This window comes from Malaclemys terrapin, chromosome 1 (genome assembly GCF_027887155.1).
Source record: "Malaclemys terrapin pileata isolate rMalTer1 chromosome 1, rMalTer1.hap1, whole genome shotgun sequence".
NCBI lineage: Eukaryota > Metazoa > Chordata > Testudines > Emydidae > Malaclemys > Malaclemys terrapin.
Window position 1 is genome coordinate 30,943,081 of NC_071505.1, and position 22,354 is coordinate 30,965,434.

Genomic DNA, 22,354 nt, shown 5'->3' on the forward strand with positions numbered 1-22,354 from the left:
TGATTTAAATCGTGATTTAAATCAGTAGTCAGGAAGACTCTATTTAATCATGGATTGGACATAAACATAAGAATGGCTCTACTGGGTCAGACCATAGGTCCGTCTAGCCCAGTATCCTGTCTTCCAACAGTGGCCAGTGCCAGGTGCCCCAGAGGGAATGAACAGAACAGGTAATCCTCAAGTGATCCATCCCCTGTTGCTCATTCCCAGTTTCTGGCAAAATTTCTACATAAAAGTGCATTCTTGTTGGTTGTTATAACCTTAATACATATTCGTCACAACTCAGAGATAGATGTACCTTCAAAAATTGAAACCTACACACCATACATTTTTAAAGTAATTTATTTTGAAAACTTTTCAGATTAGTTTTACAGCTATATCAGAAAATGAATGATTGTTTGGTTATTTCATTTACCAATGTTCACCTCCCAATGGTGTCATAAATATCTCTAATTCAACAGGTTAATCATTAATATTGGAGGATTTCCTTTCCATGCTGTATTAAGAGGAGAACATCACCACTCAGACATTTAAATTGCTTTTTAACTACAACAACAACGTTATGTAGTCTGGATTTTTTTCTTCAACAGCAAACATATAATATTTTAACAAAACAAACATATGAATAAACATTCAATTTTTTTAAAATCAGGTTTGTTTTTGTTAAAATTGTTAACTAAATAGTTAAATGAAATATATGTATTTTTTAAAACAAATTAAATAGACTATGTCCTCAAGGTGAACATGAGAAACTTAAAATATTGGCTTCTGCGGCTAACTCAGTTGTCTTAACCTTCAATTTCCTGTTTGTTCATAATCCGGAAAAGAAAAACAAGCTTTCCTGCTTTGTCAGGTCCCAAACACTTTCTCAATTCGGAATGAATTAGTCCAAAGGAAGAACATATTCTTTCTACACCGGCAGAAGAAGCTACTGCTGTTAAAAGTGAGATTGTCACTTCAACAGTCTCTGAATCCAAGTGCCTAAGTGACTTCCACCAGTTCACTGGTGTGAATTTCTTTAAAACATCATCCGCAAACGTATATTTCTTGAATGGTTCATCCTTAGCTCTGAAGTTTATTATAGTTGGCATTATAGAGGGATGATTGCTGGATGTCCTTGTCATAGCCAACTCCTCTTCTTCAGCAGTTAAGGTTTGAGCCTGGTACTCAGTATTGAGAATATTTGCAAGAAAATGAGCTGGAGATAGTGCTTGTCCCATTGGGTTTTTTTTAATGCTTGTAATTTAACTCTGTCCTTGCATAGTTCTCTTTTTAAGATCTCACTTAGTTCCTTCCAAATTTCAACAGCATCAGCAATAAAACAGCGATTTCCCTGCATATTGTTCAAGGCTACAGAAATAGGCTTCAAGGTACTCCGCATGTGTTCAACATTTCTCTTAAGCCCAATGTTAATTTTTAAAACAAATTAAATAGACTGTCAGCAAGATCAACATGAGAAACTTAAAATATTGGCTTCTGCAGCTAACTCAGTTGTCTTAACCGCTGTGACTGTGCCATCTATTTTTTCACTATTTTGTTCACAAACTGTCATCAGATTAGGCCAGTTCTTGATATAGTACTCAAAATAGTCCACTAGTGAGTTCCATTGCACGTCTTGTTGGAGAGTTAGCTTGGTTCCTCCCACTTTTTTCAGAGCAGCTACTGCAAAATGGTTTTTACGGAAGTACTTTGCAATTTCAACATTAGCCTTTATTTCTGGAACACTGAAGTCTTTGGCTAGGAGGTGCATCAAATGAGCACTGCAACTGTATGCTGTTAGCTTGGGACTCTCTCTTCTAAATAATTTCTTCTCATCTTGGATACATTTTGCAGCATTGTCTGTGACCAAGCTGCGTACTAAACATTTGAATTTTTTTTCAGTTTGTTATAGCTTTTCCTGCTGCTACTTGTAAGTATTCTGCTCTGTGTGCATTTCCTGATGTATCAATTGTTTCTGTGAGGAAGACATTCCCTTCTTTGGTTGTCTTTCTAGCTACCCAGTGGGACTCAGTGATCAGTCTAAGTTAAGTAAATGTTTGAATGAGACTCTTTTAAACATCAAAAATCCAATTTAAATAAAAAATCATTTTTTTTTAAATTAAAACACAATCGTTTTTTTTAATCCATCCTGCTGCACAAAAGCTAATTCTTGTGGCTGTACTACAGCTCTTCTGTTTTCACACCTCTTGATAAGTTGTCTGTAAAAATGTACTGCATGCTAAAATGTGACAATCCCATGTGTGGGTACTGGAGTATGTGACTCATTCAATCCTGCGAAGTCTTCCTATAAACATATGCATGCACAATTTGTGCTATGTCATATGCATTTCTTGGGAAGGGGGGGGGGTGAATGAGAACAGGAAGGTGAGAATGATCACTGCTGTAGCTAGACTCTGTGGTACCTTGGGGAGGCACAGAGATACTTGGCAAACCCATAACCAGCCTGCCTATCCTAGGTCGGGGGCGTGAGTGCATAGTCGGGGGCGTGAGTGCATGAGCCTCTTGATTTATGCCTTTTATTATGTTATCTCAAATTGTTAGTTTGGCCAAGAAAATGAACTGAGTTACGATGGTGAATTTTCACCCCTTGCTGACTTACATGCATGTGGTTCGCCAGACTTACCGGTATTTAGAGGTCTGTTTTGCTAATCCTGGATCCTGCCGGTTTTTCAAGATACCATTCAGTATTTAGATCCTCAGTTTGAGGTTTTAACACTTGGACTCTGAGAGGTTTTGCCTTCTAAACCAGGCCTGTTCCCAGAACCTAGTGAATTTCTCTTTTTATTCACTGCCACCACATGCACACTTTGTTAATATTAGCAGGGAACCAAAATTGTCTTGGTTGGAATCTAAATGGCAGTTTGCTAATGTGCCTCAATCCTCTTGGTCATTGTTGAGGCAGATGGATAGGGATAATTCCAATGCTTCTGCAAAAGGTGTAACTGTTCTGTGGATAATAAGACTTCAAAATTCTGCCTTGCAAAGAACTACCAAAATGGCTGTCTTAGTTTCTATATCAAATGTGCTGTCTTTAGAAATGCAGAAAAGATTATTCTGACACCACTGCAAGCTCAATCTGAAAGTAGAGCTTGGCTTTCTTGCATATCACCAGTAACAAAGATTTTACAGGCTAAGCTATGGAATGCAGTGGGTTTGAACAGATATAACTGACTTGGCCGTGGTAATTTAGAATTCTCACATGCAAAAAGGAATAAAAACCCATCTCACTCTTCTGTAGCTGTAGTAGCTCTTCAAGCAGAGATGACTAGTAACTGCTGCTAGTGGGCTCCCCACTTGAACTGGGCTGCCCCTGGGTCCCGATTTTCCCCCTTCGGAGCCTGGGTGCTGCTCTGAGGCTGCCTGTTTGGAGCCGGGCTGTGCTGCCCCACTCCCAGCTGGACAGTTGCCCAGATTCCCAGTTCCCCGTTCCCTGCTGGGAGCATGGCAGCCACAGGGTGTTGGGAGAGGGAGGGTGGGAAGCTGTGCTCCTGGCAGAGAGTGGGGAGCAAGAGCCCTGGCATCTTCTGTGCTCCGAGCGGGGAACCTCAGGGTAGGGGGGAATGAGAAATCGGGAGCCTTGGGGTCGTACCCCATGGGGTAGGGAGTGCGGAACATGGGGGAGCAACAGCCTGGCTCCAGGCATCCCCCAGGCTCCCAGTGGGGAGGCCAGGAGTCTCAGGGTAGCCTGGGGCAGCCTGGCTCCCGGGAGGGGAACTGTGCTTGGAGCTGAGGCTTTCAGTCACCCACACTGCTCCCCTTAGGTCGGTGGAAGCACTCCTGGTGAGGACGTGCACCACCTACTGAAGAAGGGCAGTGTGGACATGAATCACCACAGATAATTACTGCGGTGGCTGTAAGTCGACCTAACATAGGTTGACTAAGTTTTTAGCAGGGCTTTGGAGTGGAGCCCGGAGCTGGAGCACGGACCAGTACAGTACTATGGCTGTAGTTACTGATTTAAACTTGCAACATATTGAATCACCATTGCCCGCCCTCATCTCTGAGCAATTTGTCATAGGAAGTGGTCACTCTCTTCAAACAAACTCTTGTTAGTCATCCTGTGATAGGTTTAGTGAATCAAATCTGTTTAAAATATTTTTGCCAGAACTATTTCATGTTTAAGCTTCTTTTTCCCTAGAGCTCAGGTGTGTTTATAATCAGTGTCTCTAGAGGGTGAGTGGGGAGCAAGATTTTTTTTAAGTTTAGATTGTGGTTTTAGAAAAAAGTTCAGTACCTCAAAACCTTTGATATGCTTTTTGTGACCAAAAAATAAGATCATGAAAGAAGAATCGTTTGTGTTACATTTGTAATGACCCTGGAAATACCAATGTTATCTTATTGAAGGTCTGGGATAAAGTATAGAAATCTAGAAAACATGGTTAATGGAGTACCAGCTGCAGGGTTCAGCCCTAATACTCCCCTTTTGTCTTTGACTGAAGACCAATAACCAGCAATAACATTACTTGTTTGTTAAAATGTATAAAATCAATTTTTTTCAGGGGTTTCTTTGTCAGAGTGTTCCTTACCCATCTGGAGTCACACCATAATGGGAGGGTGTCTCTTGGGACTGAACCTGTTTTAAGTATTTTGGCCAATGTTTATAATTGTTGTTGCTAGGGTATAGAATATAGGTGTGTGTATGTGCTTATATTTGTATTTTGGATGTAACCAACATTAAGTGGCCTTCGGATTAGTAAAGGAATGCTTGGGTGGAAACTGAGTCATGGTAAAAGGAAAATTATTTTCAACACCTTTCATTCTGGGACGCCATCTCTACTTTATTTGGTCACAATGCACACAGTGAAATTCTAGTGCCCACACAGGCCCCAAACCCTTTTAATGTCCTTTAATGCTGGGTTTGAGAGGTATAGGAAGTACACTCTTTGCACAGGTGTGAAACTAACCAAGAATACTCTCCAGTTTTGGAGATCAATAAAAAAAAATAATGCTCACAATCTTCAGTTCCTGTATTTCCCCTTCCCTACTCAATTTTAAGGCTTGGGAAAACTGAGTTATGTTGCCTTGGGCAAGTCACTCGTATTGCCAGTGGCAGAGTTAGGCAGAGCTCTTGACCCTCAGTCTGATCCACTAGATCATGCTGTGCCTCTGATTTTAAGATTCCCCATGGCCAAAAAGCAATGGTAGCCAGAAAGGAGGTGCAAGGAAAAATAATGGAAATCTATAATCCCCCAGGGATTATACACATGGCTCTGCCTCCCTTCTGTGGCCCTCTCCCACCATATAGAGAAGTGGTGGGAGGAGGGAGGATGCCATTTTTCCACTTCAGGAGTGGCAGCAGGTGTTCCCTCTCCCTCAGGAATAGAAGATGTCTCTCTTTAATGGAAAGGCAGGGATGTCAGCAGAGGGTTCCCCAGTACATACTCCAATGTGTGGATTAAATCTGCCAGACTCGCTGTGTTCTTCTCTTGCTGCTGCATGCTGTGCTTGCTTTAGTAGTGATGGGTTCCCCGCAGCAGTGTGTCTTGCAATTAATACCTTATTAAGATGCCTGGTTCTCTTCTTTCTTGAGCCAGCCAACAGTTTCTTGCTGAAAAGTTCCTTTATAGAGAAGCAGGAAGAACCCTTACATAAACAACATTTTTTTTTTTTTAATGGAGACATTCAGGGAAATCTTAAGACCCCTTATTTAAAGGGTGCAGGATCAGAAGTTGGATTTTTTTAATTAGCTAATTCAAATTGCATCTCTTTAAAAGTTTCTTGCTATTCCCAAATGTCTCTTCTTGTTGAATGTTCTGAAAAATGAAGTGTCCTGCAGCTTGATTCTTACAATTCTGATGCCTTCAAAGATTTAACCTCTGTTTATCTTGCAATGGCAATTAAAAAAAAAAAAAAAAACGGAAAATCAGAATAGCTTGAAACTTTTAGTGGCAATGCTGTGATAATAAAGTAACTAGCCTACTGTATGATACAAAGCATCAGGAATGTTTGTCACTGCAGTGTAAGATAGAATTAAGGGCTAAAATTTTTAAAGCTGGGTGGTGAAATGTAGCTATGGAACCTAATTTTAATCACTTAAATATGAATGGCATGATTCGTCCCCCTTAACCAGCTGCCACCCCATCAAAGGTGCAGAGCTGTTGTAACTCCCATTGACTTCAGGCTTTGTGCATGCTCATTTATTCCTGAAAATCAAGCTATTGAATGTGACTTTAGATACCCAGTTTGGCTAATATTCTTATGATCTTTCCATAAGTAGTACAGTTTTGGGTATGGAAGTGTGCTGGGAATAGGCAAAGGAGAATGGGAGTGTAATTGACAAATATAGCAATTTTATAGTGTCTGCGTACCAAAATTAAAAACTTCTACAAAATTTTTTCTTCATATTTGTAGTCTCTTCTTTGTATTATGATAGAAAATTTCCACACCCCCCCCCCCCAGTTATACTGTAGAGGTGGTTTCATTAGTATCTCTGGGAGGGTGTTAATTCCAAATATGCCCATTAGCTGGTCCAAGCATGACAGAGCTGTACTGATACTACCATTGGAGCAGCTGCTGCTCGTGTGCTGTATTGTGCCCTAGGAGAATACTGAAATATGCAGTAACATAAGCTGATTATATATAAACAAAACAAAAACTCAAAACCCCATACTATGCTGAGTGTGATTCAGAAGTCTATTGCTCTCTATTAATTTCATCACTCTTGAGGACAGCTGAGATCTTCAAACTGAGTCATCTGCAGCACAGTATTGTGAACACTCTTTTAATGTAAATGACACAACCTGCCACTTTTATTTTTCAATGTGCTTTTTTCCCCTAGGGCTTATGTTCTAAGTCTAGTCTATTGAAATTGTAAGGAGGAATGTTTCACCACAGAGCCAGTGCTGAACTGGTTACCTGTTTCTGGAATTATAGGTACTTGGTAAGAAATTAGAAATGGGTTAAAATCAAAACCATTCATTACATAGTATTATAATTTAGTTGCTGGACCACGCGGATGTTCTTGACCATGAGAATGTAAATAAAAGAACATCTAATGGACACAATTTCAAAACAATGTGATACTTAAGCTCATAAATCTCATAAGCCACTAGAATTGTGAGTTTAACTCCTTTTGTCATGCTGTGGAAATGTGATGGGCAGTGTAATCTGTTTCCTGTTACCAGAATTAACTTCGCAAGAGGGAAGGGGTAGAGGGAGGGAAGCTATTTAAATGATTTTGTTGCAGGGAAAATATTGCTCTACATGTTTGGTTTTGAGGACTTTATTTTCCAAAATGTGTTTTTAGGAATGGCTTTTTTGGGTGTTAAAGGTAATAAATCTGAAACTCAATATTAGCAGATATTTCTGGCTTGCTACTGTGTGGTGGTGGTGCTTTTTTTTTGTTTTGTTGTTTTTTTGAGAAGGGGGTTATTTTCCTATAGTCATGCAGACACAATCCAGCTGTCAATTTTGACACTCCCTAGTGGGGGAAAAATGACTAGAAGCAGTATGAAATTGACAGTTGAGCTAGTGGAGATTGGGACATGCATGGCAAATCTTTTGGGGGCAGGGTGGGGGTTTATTGTGCATGTTTGCAATGTAGCTGTAATTTACCAGTAAATCTAATTCTAACCTTTGCTCCCATTTTTATAAATATTGCCGAAGTGTTAAGCAGAAGACTTGTTTTCAGTCTGAAGCTTACTTAATTTTGTAGCTTGTAATGTCCAAAGCTGTGAGAAACTAATTCATGATGATGATCTGGGGAGGCTACCTAAGTGTTGCCATGTTTGTTGGCCTTCACTTTTTTAGCAGCTAGTTGCAGAAATATGACACTAGGTTTGTTGTAATCAGAAAATGCACTTTTGTATAAAAATGGAGTTTACTTTTGTCCTAGTAGTGTTGCAAACATAGTTTTCTTAAAGGAATAAATTGTGAAGAAGGTTGTAGCCATAAGCAATATTACAGAACCAGAAGTTGGGAGTTCTCAATAGTTTTCAGACCTGTACTAGAAAAAAATGCTGCTTTAATTTTTACTACCCTTTTCAGTTTATAATTGAAGAAAACCATACTTCTGACCAGTAACCTCTTTTCTGGAAAATTGAGAGGAAGATGACTAAGAACTATTTCCTTTCCTTTTTAATGATCAGCCTGATGAGCTGTTTTGGTCCCTGCCAATGTTCGTATCTTGTAGTAACCTATTTTTGAGCTAAAATTTAAATTGAAGACTTATTTTGATCAGCAGAGCAAGTTTGTTAGTATTTTACTTTTAAAATGTCTTGCATTTTCAAAACTACAGGTGGTAATAACACAATTAAAGGTTGGCATATCAATTACAGTGGCAAATTAAGCAATCTGACCCTGTGGACCCTCAGAAATACAAACACCTCGGGAATGGAGGTTGTTCGTAACTCTGAAATGTTAGTAACGCTGAACAAAACATTGTGGTTGTTCTTTCAAAAGTTTACAACTGAGCATTGACTTAATAAAACTTTGAAACTTTACTATGAAGAAAAATGCTGCCTTTTAACCATATTAATTTAAATGAAACAAGTACAGAAATAGTTTCCTTACCTTGTCATGTCTTTTTTTAAACTTTTCCTTTATTTTTTTAATAGCTTACATTTAACACAGTACTGTACTGCATAGTATTTGCTTTTTTTTGTTTCTGCGGCTGCATGATTAGGTAATTCTGGTTCCAAATGAGGGGTGTGGTTCACTGGTCAGTTTGTAACTCTGGTGTTCATAACTCTGAGGTTCTATTGTATACCTAATGCAAAAATCTGCATGTAAATAACAGGAAGCTGTCGTCATGCGACTACCAGAGGCAAAGAAAATATTTTTGTCAAAAACTCAGTCTTTAAACTCACTGTGTGCCATGAATCAAAACATGTGCATGAAACTAGGGTAGCATAGGTTCTTGACCTGTAAGTCTTAACTTGGAAAAGACTTGTTTTTAATCACAGATGATGTTTTTAATGCACGTTACATGGGTTTCTTACACATCTCTTCTCTGCTGTGCCCTCTCGTCTCCTCCCCCCCCCCGTATTTGCTTAATAGGTAAATGTCCTATTAATGTCCACTTTCAAATTCACATCTCTAATGTGTCAGTAGTCTTGTGAACATACTAAAAGGATTTTTCCCATGATGTAAATTGTGTGCCTCCAAAGAGTTCACATCTACTTTGGAGAGACCAGTCTTTTAGATGAGATGCTATGCTGGGAAAGCACATGATGTTTTGGGTGGCTGGAACTTGAAGAGGGGCCTCTGCTGGACTCTTTTTCTCCCATCTGTATTCCCAACATTATCTCACGTGTTGGAATATGAGGCTGAAGAAGAATAGAACAAGCAGTGTATCATTGCTGAGGGTGACAGCAGGGGCAAGGCAGGTAAGGGAAAACTTGTTGTATAGCAAGGAAGGCTAACTTGTATTAGGCACTCTGCATGAGAAGTGTGTGTGGAGGGCTCTAGTCATGACAGGAGATTTTGAAGAGTGGAGGTTCATTTTCCTGAGGATAGGGAGGGAACATTCAGGCTTCTGTATGATATAAAGAGAAGTGAGCCAGCAAGTCTGCCCTGCTCCAGTCTTTCAATAAACAGCAAATATGCTTGCTTTCAGCTTTGTGAGTTAAGCTGCATCCTGTTCAAAAGAAGCGTTTGAAGTCAAATGCTTTTCTGCCTCAAATAATTTAATCTGTTTTAAGAATTAAACTGTGCTCCCTCAAAAATCAACCTCTCCCCCCCCCGAAAATATCTTGTGTGTAATGGGTGGATTTTCCCTGTTTAAGTTTAGCCTGGATACAAACTGGAAGGCAAAGCAGCTAAACCTTAGGCATTATATTTTAAAAGGCAGGTGGAAAAATTAACAGACATTAACTGTAGGGATGTTATGAATGGTAACTAACTTACTTTGTCTTTGATGAAAGACTGAGTTCACAAATTCTGCAAATATTAATATGGTGTCCAAACTATTCCATTTATAGAAAACTCTTAGCTATAAATCTTGCTCAGTTCCATTTTTTTCAGTGCTGTTCTTCATGAAATAAAGTGTTTTTTAAAAAATAATGGTTTGAGTAATTTACCCTCCCGGAGAAGCAAGAGAGAACGTCTCTTAGCAAGGCCTTGTTTCTCTAGAATTCTGTATGGATCAGCGAGCAGTGGTGGTTTTGGAGATGGATCTAATGAGTGCTTGCACAGATTGAATGTAGGTCACTGCTTCTGTTGAATGCTCTTAATTTCAGTTGGGCGTCTAGTAGCTTTCTTCAGTAAATTCTGTGCAGTATCTATGCAAGTCCTTGAGTAATACTTTGGCAATGTGTTCGCCTCTAAGCTACCAATTTCTTGCTATGATTTGTAAGTCCCTTGAAAAAATGTGATCTCAGCTATTCAGTGGAGTTGATTAGATGTTGCAGAAGTCCGGGAGTGTGTGTGTGTGTGTGTGTGTGTGTGTGTGAATTTACCCTCAGAATAGACTTTTAATAAAAAAGCAGAAAGTCCAAATGAAACAAACAAACAAAACCCTTTGCGGGTCACTTGAGTTAGCAGGTTGGTACCTGGTGGGAAAGGTCACCATCAATTATCAGCCATTAGAAACAGAATCTGCATATTGTCATACTTGAAAATAAGTGCTTCTTTGAACGCTAAGCTGTGTTAATTTTCCTTCTATAAATAACTGTTTAACCAGAAAGCACTTGAAAAATGATTAAAAGCACTCTTTGTAATTAGAATGTTTGTATTCAGGCATACTGCAAATGTTTTAATCTTCACCATATCGTTTTCTTTTGTTTCTTGCAGGGACTCCAACCGTCATGTTAAGGTAAAGCAGAAAAGTGCAGTGCTGAACATGCTAAAGAGGTTAGACAAAATAAGGTTCAGAGGTCACAAGAGAGATGAGTTCCTTGATTTAGCAGAGTCTCCAAATGCTTCAGATACTGAATGTGGAGATGAAATCCCAGTGAAAATACCTCGAACGTCACTCAGAGAGAATGACGAACTGAGAGACCCTGTAAGTATTCAATCTGGCTACATTTTTAAAGCTATTATCAGATTAAAAAAATAATGGAACATGGAAGCTGTTAATGCTATTCTCTTGATTTTATTTTTTTTGAAGTAATATTTCAGGATTAAGCAAGCAAATAAAAGGTGCACAGTTTTGAACATGCTCATATTTTTGTAACTTCACTTCAGTTCTTCCTTTTTGTTTGTGGACTTTAAGCCTATTTACTCTAACGGTCCACTGCTATCTATGTCATGGAAGTATAAAGTTGTATTCAAATGTGGTGTTTCTTTATTCATGCTGTCCACTCTTGCTTCCCCTGGCTTTTGTGGGCCCAGAGGTCTATGGATGTAGTTAGCACAGGAAAGGAAGGACAATGATACTTAGCAACACCTGCTCGGATTTTTAGGGGCAGTTAAGTGGTAGCAGAATGTTAACCAAGACTCCCTCAACAAACTAACATACTGTGGAGAATGTGGGAGATTATTGTATTTCTGTGAATACATTTGTCCCTTAATTTACTTGCTTGATATTCTTCTGTCTGACTGCATCGAGTTAAATCACAGGAGGTTGTTAGGGGAAAACAAATGAAACATTGACAAGGGAAGATACCTCTAGAGAGAACAACAGCAGAACAAGGGGGGAGCAATTAATTGGGAGATACCTATCTGCCTGGCTCCTGCTAGGTCAAAAGGTTTATTTGTCCTAGGCCAAAACCTAGCATCTAAACCATTAAAGATTGAGAAATTGGGGTGAGTAGGAAGCAGTGCTGGAGGTGAGATTGACAGACACTTAGAGATTGCTGCTGTGGCTGTCTGTTTCACTCCCAGCCCAGGAGTAGGGGTCTCTAGGCTGAGTGGAACTTAGCCAAAACTTGCATGAGGTTTAGGTAAGATGCATGTGTTAAGGCCGCCTAGTTATTTTAATCCATTTCTCTAACTACTGTATTCCTGTTGAGTAATACATAAACCTTTCGTTTTGAAAAAGCTGCACTGTGTTGCTGCATATGCTTTCTGGTTACAAAGCGCGCGCTCTCGCTCGCGCTCTCTCTCTCTCTCCCTTCCTCCTCTAAGACTCCTGCAGGGAGCCAAGCCAAATTGGCTCTGCTAAAGGAGCCATGGTGAATATGGGAGGAGGTCTAAGAGTAGCAGAGTTGCAGGACTCTTACTTGAGTGAAGTGGAGACCCACACCCAGGGCCGGCTCTGGCTTTTTTGCCACCCCAGGCAAAAAAGCCTCCCCCCGCCCCCTGGCGGGGAGCGTGGCCGGGAAGGGTGCCGAGCCCGGCCGGCCGGAGTGCCGCGGGGAGGGCGACGCCGCTCTTCCCGGCCGGCCGGAGCGCCCGGGGAAGGGCGACGAGCCCGGCCGCGGCCCCGCTCTCCCCGGGTGAGTGCTGCCCCGCTCCAGGTGCCGCCCCAAGCACATGCTTGGTAGGCTGGTGCCTGGAGCCGGCCCTGCCCACACCCTCTTACTAGGAAGGGTGTACTCACAAGAGACAGCAGAGGGGTATAAGGCATAAATCGCTATGTGAGCCATGATGCATCGACTTGAAACTGCTATACGCCTTTAAAGCTTTTTGAGTCTCTCAGTTTAAACAGCAGTGCCCAGATCTAAAAAGTGCCCTATTCCTGTTCAGAATAATAAGAGGTACTGAGCACTTGTGGAAAATCTGGCCATTAAAAATTGCAGTGACCTTGTGAGGGAGGTGGTGGTGGTGGTGGGGTGTCACTTTTTCATTCTCCACTGAAATGCAGCAGCCTTTGTTGTGAAACACAAGGCCTGTTTAACACTATGCAGCAGCTGAGGAAGGGAGGTGAAGGACACAGGTCAAGACTTTCAAAAGTTACTAGTGCTTTTGGACACCTCTGTTTACGGGTCCCCAGACTGAGACACCTTTTAAAAAAGAGTGACTTTTCAGAAAAAGATAAGCATCTGTCTTCTGAAAATCAACCCACTTTTAAGGTGTCTCAAATTGAATGTCCACAAATAGTCACCCAAAATCACAAGTTACTCTTAAAAATTTTGGCCACTGTGTATAATATAAATTGCAAGGGGAATTTTATGTAAAGACAAGTTTCCAGAATTGGAGTTGGGCCTGGACATCAGAACTCACCCCTTTTATTAAGAAATATGCTGTATTATCTTTATTAACCACTTGTGGTCTTTGTTCTTACATGTTATCTGAAATTTGAAATGATGCTCTCTGACTACTTACTGGGACACTAGTTCAGTGTTGGTGTTCTAGCTCATACACACCAATTCTTGCTGTATCTGTATGTCCAGTGGCTGTCTCTTCTCTATCCCATTTACTTAAAGGCTGCTGGCAACCTTACGTTAAACCAGGTTAGCTTGATCAGTGCAAGGCATGTATTTTTGTATTTTTCATGTAATGTTGCTGATGAAATATAATAGCTGTGAGTTTATCAACACATTATCTGGCTTTTAAGTAACGATATTATATCCGATGCCATGCTATTTCTTTAAAGCATGTCACATAATTTAGACAGGAATTTGGGTTGTGGATTTTCCCCCAAAGTTTTATGCAAGAGTTTTTAGTTCTGTGTCCTCTTTAAATTACATGGAAATCAATAGCTATGCATTGCTTTGGGCAGGAAAAGTACATCAGAAAGGGTGTCTTTTTTTTCTATACAGGGAATTGAGTCATTCTTCATATAAAGTTAAGAATATACCTCTTCCCATTAGACTTTCTAGGCTGTAAAGCACTCTGTGTTCTCAAAAATGGCACTTCGCTGTAATTGGTCTATGTAAGAGAGTGTTTCTTTCTATACCGACTATATAAATGCAAGAAAGCTACTCTGATTTTCCTTCTAGTGGTTCTCAAACTTTTGTACTGGTGTCCCATTTCACACAGCAAGCCTGAGTGCGATTTGCGCGCGCCCCCCACCCCCATTAATTAAAAACACTTTTCTATATATTTAGCATCATTATAAATGCTGGAGGCAATGTGGGGTTTGGGGTGGAGGCTGACCGCTCAGGACCCCCCATAATAACCTCAGAACCCCCTAAGAGGTCCCGACCCCCACTTTGAGATCCCCTGTTCTAGGGTTTAGTAGAGTTTCTAGTTAAAAATAAAAGCCTTTTGTTTTTGGCCCTGCTTATGACTAATATGGAACTCTGAACTGCACCTAAGGTGGCAGTGATATTGGAGCAAGATAAGAATGTCTGTAGTGTTTTGTCATTGGTGACAAATCAGATTTATCTGGGAGGAAAGAAATCCTTTTGTTTTTAAGGTACTGGACTGTTAAATGGGGATAAAATAATTCTCTACCTCATGGGGGTGTGGAGGGTAAGTACATTAATGGTTTGAGATTCCGATACTACAGTGATCGGGGCTGTATAACTGCTAATCAAAATGTAGGTCCTGCTGTCAAAACTCTTAACTGACAAGTGTGTGTGTGTGTGCGCACACGCATGTGAGAGAGAGTGGGTGATAGAGATAAATGGTGCCTGGTTTTAAGGACAGTGACTGTAAAATGAAGGGATTAGTTACCAATGTGAGTACAGTAGAACCTCAAGAATTAATGTCTTGGGAATGGAGGTTGGTTGTAAGTCTGAAATGTTTGTAACTCTGAACAAAATGTAATGGTTGTTCTTTCAAACGTTTATAACTGAACATTAACTTAATACAGCTTTGAAACTACTATGCAGAAGAAAAATGCTGCTTTTAACCATATTAATTTAAATGAAACAAGAACAGAAACAGTTTTATTAGTTTACGTTTAACACAGTACTGTACTGTATTTTTTTGGGGCCGGGGGAGGGACATGGACGACTCTGTTCCTGATTGCGTACCTCCGGTTCTAAATGGGGTGTGTGGTTGACTAATCAGTTCGTAACTCTGAGATTCTACTGTATCTGATGCCTGAAAACTTCTATTCCATTAATAGTGTTTTTTCTAAGGATATATGTTTGGAATCCGCATTAATGTGTTTAAATCAATACCCAAAACTCAAGTAAACATGAATTGCTGGGTTCAGTCCCAGTCTCACATGGAATTCCCTTTTTCTTCCCCCTCTCCCTCCCCCAGGAACTACTTACTAGGTAAAACAATGTAAGATCTACTCTCTTCATGGTACTTTCAGGAACGGAGATAGCATGGGAAGATCAAGTCTTGTGTTACTTCACTCTCATGAGTGACTCCCTGAGGTACTGAATAAGACTATGAAAAGTACACATGAACACTAGATCTTGCATGTGCCTGTTTACATGTTCAACTGCATAGTCCTAAATTGTATCTACACTAGATATGCTACAGCGGCAAGGGGTTCTTCCATTGCTGTAGTAAAATCCACCTCTCTGAGAGGCACTTGCTAGATTGACAGAATAATTCTTCAATGAAGGTGGTTGGGAACTTAGAAGGAAGTGATCATGGTCTGATAGAATTCAAGATCCTAAGGAAAGGAGGACATGAGAAGAGCAAAACAAGGACACAGGACTTCAGAAATGCAGATTTTAATCAACTGAGAAATAGGAAAAGCTGCATTGGAAGATCAATTAGAAAGAAAAGGAGTCAAAGGGAGCTGGCAGTTTTAAAGATGTAATACTAGAGGCTCAACATCAAGGTATTCTGATGCAGAGGAAAGATAAGAGCCACAAGAGGCCAGTGTGACTGCACTAGAAGTTTTCTAGCAATCTAAAAACCAAAAGGGATACCTACAGGAAATGGAAGGAGGGTGATGTCACCAAGGAAGTATACATGGGAATAGCAGAGTGTGGAGGGACAAAATCAGGAAAGCTAAGGCAAAGAATGTTAGTGACAACAAGAAGGGGTTCTACAAATATGTCGGACAAAAAAAAAAGATGGTGTGGGTTTGCTGCTCAATGGAGAAGGTGAGCTGGCAACAGAAGATGATAGGACGGCAGAGCTGTTCAATGCCTGTCTTGCCTCCGCCTTCTCACAAAAAACATGTGACCGGACGACTAGCAAAGTTACAGACAGTAAAGGGAAGGGATGCAGGGGAGGAGGCGGAGATGAGCTGGAGCCGGGAACGGTTCCTCTGCGCCCCTCGTTACTTGCTGCAGCCCTCTCTGCCCCAGCTCACCTCCATGGGAAATTTAGAGCAATGTATAAAACATTCAGTTTGCAAATACCTGAAGGATTAAGAGGTAATCACTAGCAACCAGCATGAATTTACTAAGAATAAATCATGCCAAACCAGCTTGATTTCCTTCTTTGATAGGGTAACTGGTTTGGTGGATAGGAGGAATGCAGGGGGACATTATATACCAGGACAAGAGAGTGAAGGCTCAGCAATGGAAGGTGGTAGGAGGAGGAAGATGGTGGCATACATGCCTCAAATCACCATCACTCTTCCAGGACCTCTCCTGTCATGCATGAGTTTGCAAATGTTATTGCACTACAAAATTTAATTGTTCGAATGTTTACTACTGTGATGCTTCCTACAACTCTGTATACAGGAACACTTTGTCATCCACATCATATCAACTAGTCCTAATTTTGTCCAGGCTAAAGAGGAACTGAACTGCTAATGTGAGAAATTAGCAGAAAACTATTCTGTGTGGGAATCTCTTTTCAGGCTTTCTCAACATATCACAAAGATGCAAGAAAGGGCATAAGCCTGATTTCTGCCTGCCTCCCTCCTCCACTTCCTTTTTAAAGTGAGCAGTTTTCCTGCATTTGGCCACACTGGCAAACCTTGCTAACTCCTTTGTATCCTGAATTACTGGTAGCTTTGCTCCTCCCCTCACTCCCAGGCCTTCAGGGATGTATTACATATTTGATATTAATCCAATTTTGAGATGTACTTCTTTTTAAACTAAGAAAAAATAATCCCGATGGTGGCTTCCAGAATCACGTGGAATTGACTTTGGTGGAGAGATTGAATAGTGGGCACTGGGTTGTAGCTCTTCGAAAGCAGTGTCCTTAGAGATTTCCTGATATGGTTCTGCCGGCCAGTGAATATTTCTGCTCGGTATGGCATCCTGTTCTGTGACATTATGCAGTTTGATGTGTGGCATGCTGTGGCACAGTTCCTTAAACAGCCCTGTATTATCTCTTTTACACTGGGAGTTGAGGATCTGTCACTTGAAGTGCTTGATGCCAACTGCATAATTTATAGCTGATGCTCAAGGGTGTGGCTTTTTCACACCCCTGAGCACTGTAGCTATGTTGACCTAAGTCTTAAGTGTAGAGTAGGCCTGAGTTTCTTCAAATGTATTACAAATAATAACAAATTAAGTTTTGTAACAGCTTTGTAAATGTACTAAATGATCCCTATTTACAGATGAGGAAACTCTGATACTGGTATACTAATTACTTGCTCACATTCACCTACAGGGTTAGCCAATAAAACCATTGTTGAAAACTAGCCTAAACAGGGTGGATTGATTTTTAAATTAGTGATTTAAATCACAAATTTTAATCATGATTTAAATCAGCAAGCAGGGAACATTGATTTGTAAATCATAGATTTTAATAATTTTCCTAAAGAGAGGTTGATTCTTATTGGTTAATAACAATTCAAATATGTTGCTTTGCAACTAAATATAGCCTTTACTCTAAATTTGGGGCTAGCCGGGAGGATACTATGATACTATCTACCCACATTTTTATAATATTGCTTAAATAACTTAACTTACATTTATTGAGATTTTTAATTTTTACGTTTTTATTAGAAAATGGTGATTCATTTCTTATTTACTAGATTAATATCTTACTTAAGACTTGTGTCAAGTTCTACTAGGATTGAAATGCAAATTCAGTTAATGATCAAAAACAGTTTATTTTTCTAATTAAATAAAGCTACCTTTAAAGTTGCTGGATACATAAGGGAAATTTTTTTTGGGGGGGGGGCATTAAAAACCGATTTACTAAACAAAGGAAGTATTATCTGTTGTTTAATGTATTGAAATGCTTGTTTCTGGTAATCATGTCCTTCTGCAGTTTAGAACTAGTAGATCTGATCCTCTACCCTTAGTTTTTATTCATAAATTGGAAGAGGAAAACAACCTTGCCTACTTAAGAAATCTCACCTGGAAGTGAGATTTAACTTTTGAACGAAGTAGTCATTGAACTGTCCAGTTGAATAAACTGAAATGAAGAAAATAGTCTTTCTGAACCTGCAGAAGAGGCTACTGCTATCAAAAGTTGGGTTAGCACTCCAGCAAACTCTGGTTCCTGGTGCTTAGCAAGTGATTTCCACCAGCTCAGTTGTCTGACTTTCTTTAAAACTTAGCAGACAAGGTACTGTTTTAATATTTTTTGTACTTCATTTAATGATTTTAATAGATTATAATAAATGTAGGCCTTAACATAGGTTATCAATTTCAAATTTAATTTTAGGTTTATTTTTTTTTTTAAAGTAACCTTTGTTTAATTGAAGTAAAAAAATCTGATTTTTTTTTTAAATCATCAATTTTTATCAATCCTGGTTTGAAGCCTTGTAAGAATAGAATCTGTTATATTACAGTTCATTAGTGTGAGATTCAAGTTCTGCATCTCTATAACTCCAATTAAGAAAACATGTACATTTAATAAAATGGTACTGTGGTGGTTTTTGAGGTACCCAGGACTGAGTCAGGTTTCATGAAAAACACCTGCTCAACAAGATCTCTCTTCAGTGAATGGATGCATAGAGGGTCTTTCTCTGCTTTCTCAAATACCGAATCAGTCTTTGGTTTCTGTTCACTAATGGCTGGTCTACATTACCCGCTGGATCGACGGGCAGCAATCGATCCAGCGGGGGGCGATTTATACATCTAGTCTATACATGATAAATCGACCACTGAGTGCTCTCCCGTCAACTCCAGTACTCCTCCTGGGCGAGAGACACAGGCGGAGTTGACAGGAGAGAGTCAGCCGTCGACTTACCACGGTGTCTTCACTGCGGTAAGTAGATGTAAGTATGTCAACTTCAGCTACGTTACTCCTGTAACTGAAGTTGCGTAACTTAAATCAATCCCCCCACACACAGCCTAGTGTAGACCAGGCCTAATAGGGTTTGCAAACTCCTTAGACTAGGAGCTGTGCATCTTCTGCTTCTGAGGATATTGACACCAATCAGTCATAAAGTTTCTTGTTATCTTCAAATGGCTTTGATTGTTTACAGTTGGTTTTCCATTGAGTGTTTGGGGATGGGGCAAGAGTAGGCAATTTAATCATATATTACAAAATTGGCCTGCCAGGGAGGGATAACAACTCTTGAAAGGGTCATCACCAAGACACATTCCCTGGATCACTCACCCAGTACCATAAGGGTATAATTTTGAACATTGTTACATTATTCCTTAAATATTATCCATATACACATCTTGTAACTTATCAATACCCATAATCATTACAAGCTTTCAGTAGAGACCTTATAAGCTACTCTTTTTGGGTAAATACCATGAAACACTGTATTAGGTGTAGTGAGTTTCAGATCTGATATAGGACTTGATCATAGAGAACAGTGAACCCTTTTGCCTGTGGGCACCAATGGGCCTCTGTGTTACAGGTACATTGACAGGGTACTTAAAAAGTGTAAATAATTCCTAACAGTGAAAATGTATATGCTGTGTATGTTATGAATAAATCACTGATCTGCTTTTAAAACCTTTGGATGGGATACACATTTGTTTTTAACTAAATACTTATTAGTTTTTAAACATTTAATTTATTTTAAAATTTAAAACAGTTCTATTAATGTGCTGAATTACTTGACTATATTTAGATCATCTTATACTAATTTAGTTACTGGATTTTATTTTTGTATAAAATATTTCATTTCTTTCAAAAGTACTTACGTTCTCATTTGAGTTCTGAATGTGTACAGATGACTCAATTGTGGGCTAAGAATAAAAATTCACCTTTGCTTTACTTATAAAATGAATACTATTGCATCTGGAAAGCATTTAATACCATGAGTAGCTCCAAGAGCTTACACCCAAAATCAATCTATAGGGTTTGTACATTGCTAGTTGTGATTGCACATGATGTTTTAATTAACCATCTTGCAAAACAGAAATCTGTCTTGTAATTTAACAGACTATTTCCAAAAACGTAGCATCCTCACCTGCCTCTTAGTATGAAAGTACATCTGTTCCTTTGTTGTTTCACTTCGTGCAAGCTGCTGCTTGTTAGAAGCCATGCATTTTTCTTTGATTTTCACATTCTGCAGTATTTCCAGTGCTTAGTTTAGATGTAGCCGCTGCTGGTAAAGATGATGATAAATCACCTCTAAAAGATGTAAGAGCCTAGAGGTTTTTGTCCTGCAGCATCGTCTTTTGGACACTACCCACATTGCTGTAAAAATGCAACAAAATAGCCCTGCTGATTTTTTGTTGTCTTTCGTGCATCAGGATTGTAGATTTTCTTCCTTCAGGATTATGTCTTGACGCTAAAGTATTCGCATGTATGCAGAGAGGATTTGTACAGAATGGTAGTCAGTGCTTAGAAAATCTGTTTTTTGTTGAGGCTTGTCTGTGTGCTACAGGGGGTTACAGCAGTATAGCTATGGAACTGCAGGTCTCCCTTTGTGACACCATAGTGTAGACATACACTACTGCAACGGAAGTAACTCCTCCTGTAATCACCGCACCTCCCTGAGCAACAGTAGCTAGGTCAGCAGAAGAATGCTTTCATCAACCTTACTGCATCTGCACTGGGTGTTGAGGTCGGCATAGCTGTGGCACTCAGGAATGTGGATTTTTCACAGCCCCGAGAGCTGTAGCTATATCAACCTAAGTTTTAAGTATAGACCAGGACATAGATTATTGCTTGTGTGCATATTGGATTTTTTTTGTTTTAATTGGCCATATGTCAAATTAAAGGGAAAAGGGCGTTATTTGAAATGCACCTTCAGCCAGCAGGAGGGAAGTGAAATTATCGTCATGTTGCAGCAAATCTAGAATCTTTCTAGGCAAGCGCACTGAGCAAACCTGTCAGAGGAAGATGCTGTATGTTTGATCAGCTGTTATTGATTTATTTCAGTAATTCTAATGCTGAATAAAAGCATTGCTGTGTTGGCTTCAAGTGCTTACACATTTTTTCACACAGCTCTTTGTTTACTGTTTTTGAGGTAAATTAAAGTATTTAAATGACACTTCAGGGAGAAGCTTCCTTCTGAGTTGTCAATGTATTTATTTATTTCCACCCCCCCCCTCCTTTTTTCATAGGCTGGTCCAGGGGCCATCAACATGGCATCAGGAGTCCAGGATTTTAACAGAACAGAGTCTGATAGATTAAATGAGATCAAAGGTCACCTGGAAATCGCCTTACTGGAAAAACACTTTTTACGTAAGTAATAAAGAATGCTCTTGAATAAGGAATGTCCAAGCTTATTGAAATATGGCTTGGTGTGCATGGAGGGTAGGAAAATATGGAAAACCTGTTTGGCAGTGGCTGAGGTTTTTTGATGTATGCCGTCTTTCTTTGGGTTCGATGCAAGATGTGTACCACATATGAGGTGATCTTAAGAAACGGGATAAGTTGTTGTTTTTTGTTTTTTAAAGCCTCATCAAAATAATTGAGTGGTGGTAGGTTTTTGAAAAAAATCTATTTATAGATTTGTAGGAAAAGGGAAAAAATAAGGGTTTCTTTCAAATATTTTATTTACTATATGCAGCTGGTGAATATTTCATACATATTGACATCCGAGAGTACATCTAAAATACCTATGTGCTAGTTCCCCCCCCTTATCTAGTAGCTTAATTACGAGAAGGGGGAAAGAAGATTTTTCCCTTTTTTTTTTTCTTTTTTTTTTAATAAGTCAAATTAAGCATTTCCTTAGCAAGTGCTCTACTTTGGCAGAAACATCTTAAAATATGTATGTTTTCCTCTTTTTAATTATATGGAAACTGTTACTAAATGTAAAATGTTGGTGGTCCGTAAAATAGCAACTAAATGAAATATAGGCATGAATGAATTCCCATTCATACCCAGAAGTTACAGTATTGTGGAATAGGAAAGCTGTAGGAATCTGACTGCACTTCTACATTAGTAACATTTGAGTTCAAATTTGCCAGGTGGGGGGGGAGGGATAGCTCAGTGGTTTGAACCTGCTAAACCCAGGATTGTGAGTTCAATCCTTGAGGGGGCCCCTTAGGGTTCTGGGGCAAAATCAGTACTTGGTCCTGCTAGTGAAGGCAGGGGGCTGGACTCGATGACCTTTTAAGGTCCCTTCCAGTTCTAGGCGATAGGATATCTCCATTAATTTCTATTTCTACATTAAGGCAAACATTAAGGATAGGAGTGAAAGGCAAACAATTCTCTTTTTAGTTGATATTAAGAAAATCTCCTTCTAATTGATCATAAAATTTAGCGCTGATGTATTGTTAAAGTTGGTGTTCTCGCTCAATTGCTTCCCTACAAGAGGCAATTTTAATGTACTTTTTAAAAACTTCAAAATATTAAGTTTCAAAGAAAAATTCACGAAAGCTCGTGACCTGTCCCTGACTTTTAC

General features: G+C 39.5%; 1 protein-coding gene across 3 annotated transcripts in view; it reads left to right on the top strand.

Annotated features, from left to right (window-relative positions):
• Positions 1-22,354, top strand: part of GRAMD4 (GRAM domain containing 4) — a 110,986-nt gene that overhangs the window by 27,293 nt on the left and 61,339 nt on the right. For all 3 annotated transcript variants that reach the window (XM_054019531.1, XM_054019540.1, XM_054019548.1), the window contains exons 2-3: positions 10,732-10,942; positions 21,069-21,189. In XM_054019531.1, coding sequence (XP_053875506.1) covers positions 10,732-10,942; positions 21,069-21,189 — 332 coding nt within the window. The remainder of the gene's footprint in view (positions 1-10,731; positions 10,943-21,068; positions 21,190-22,354) is intronic.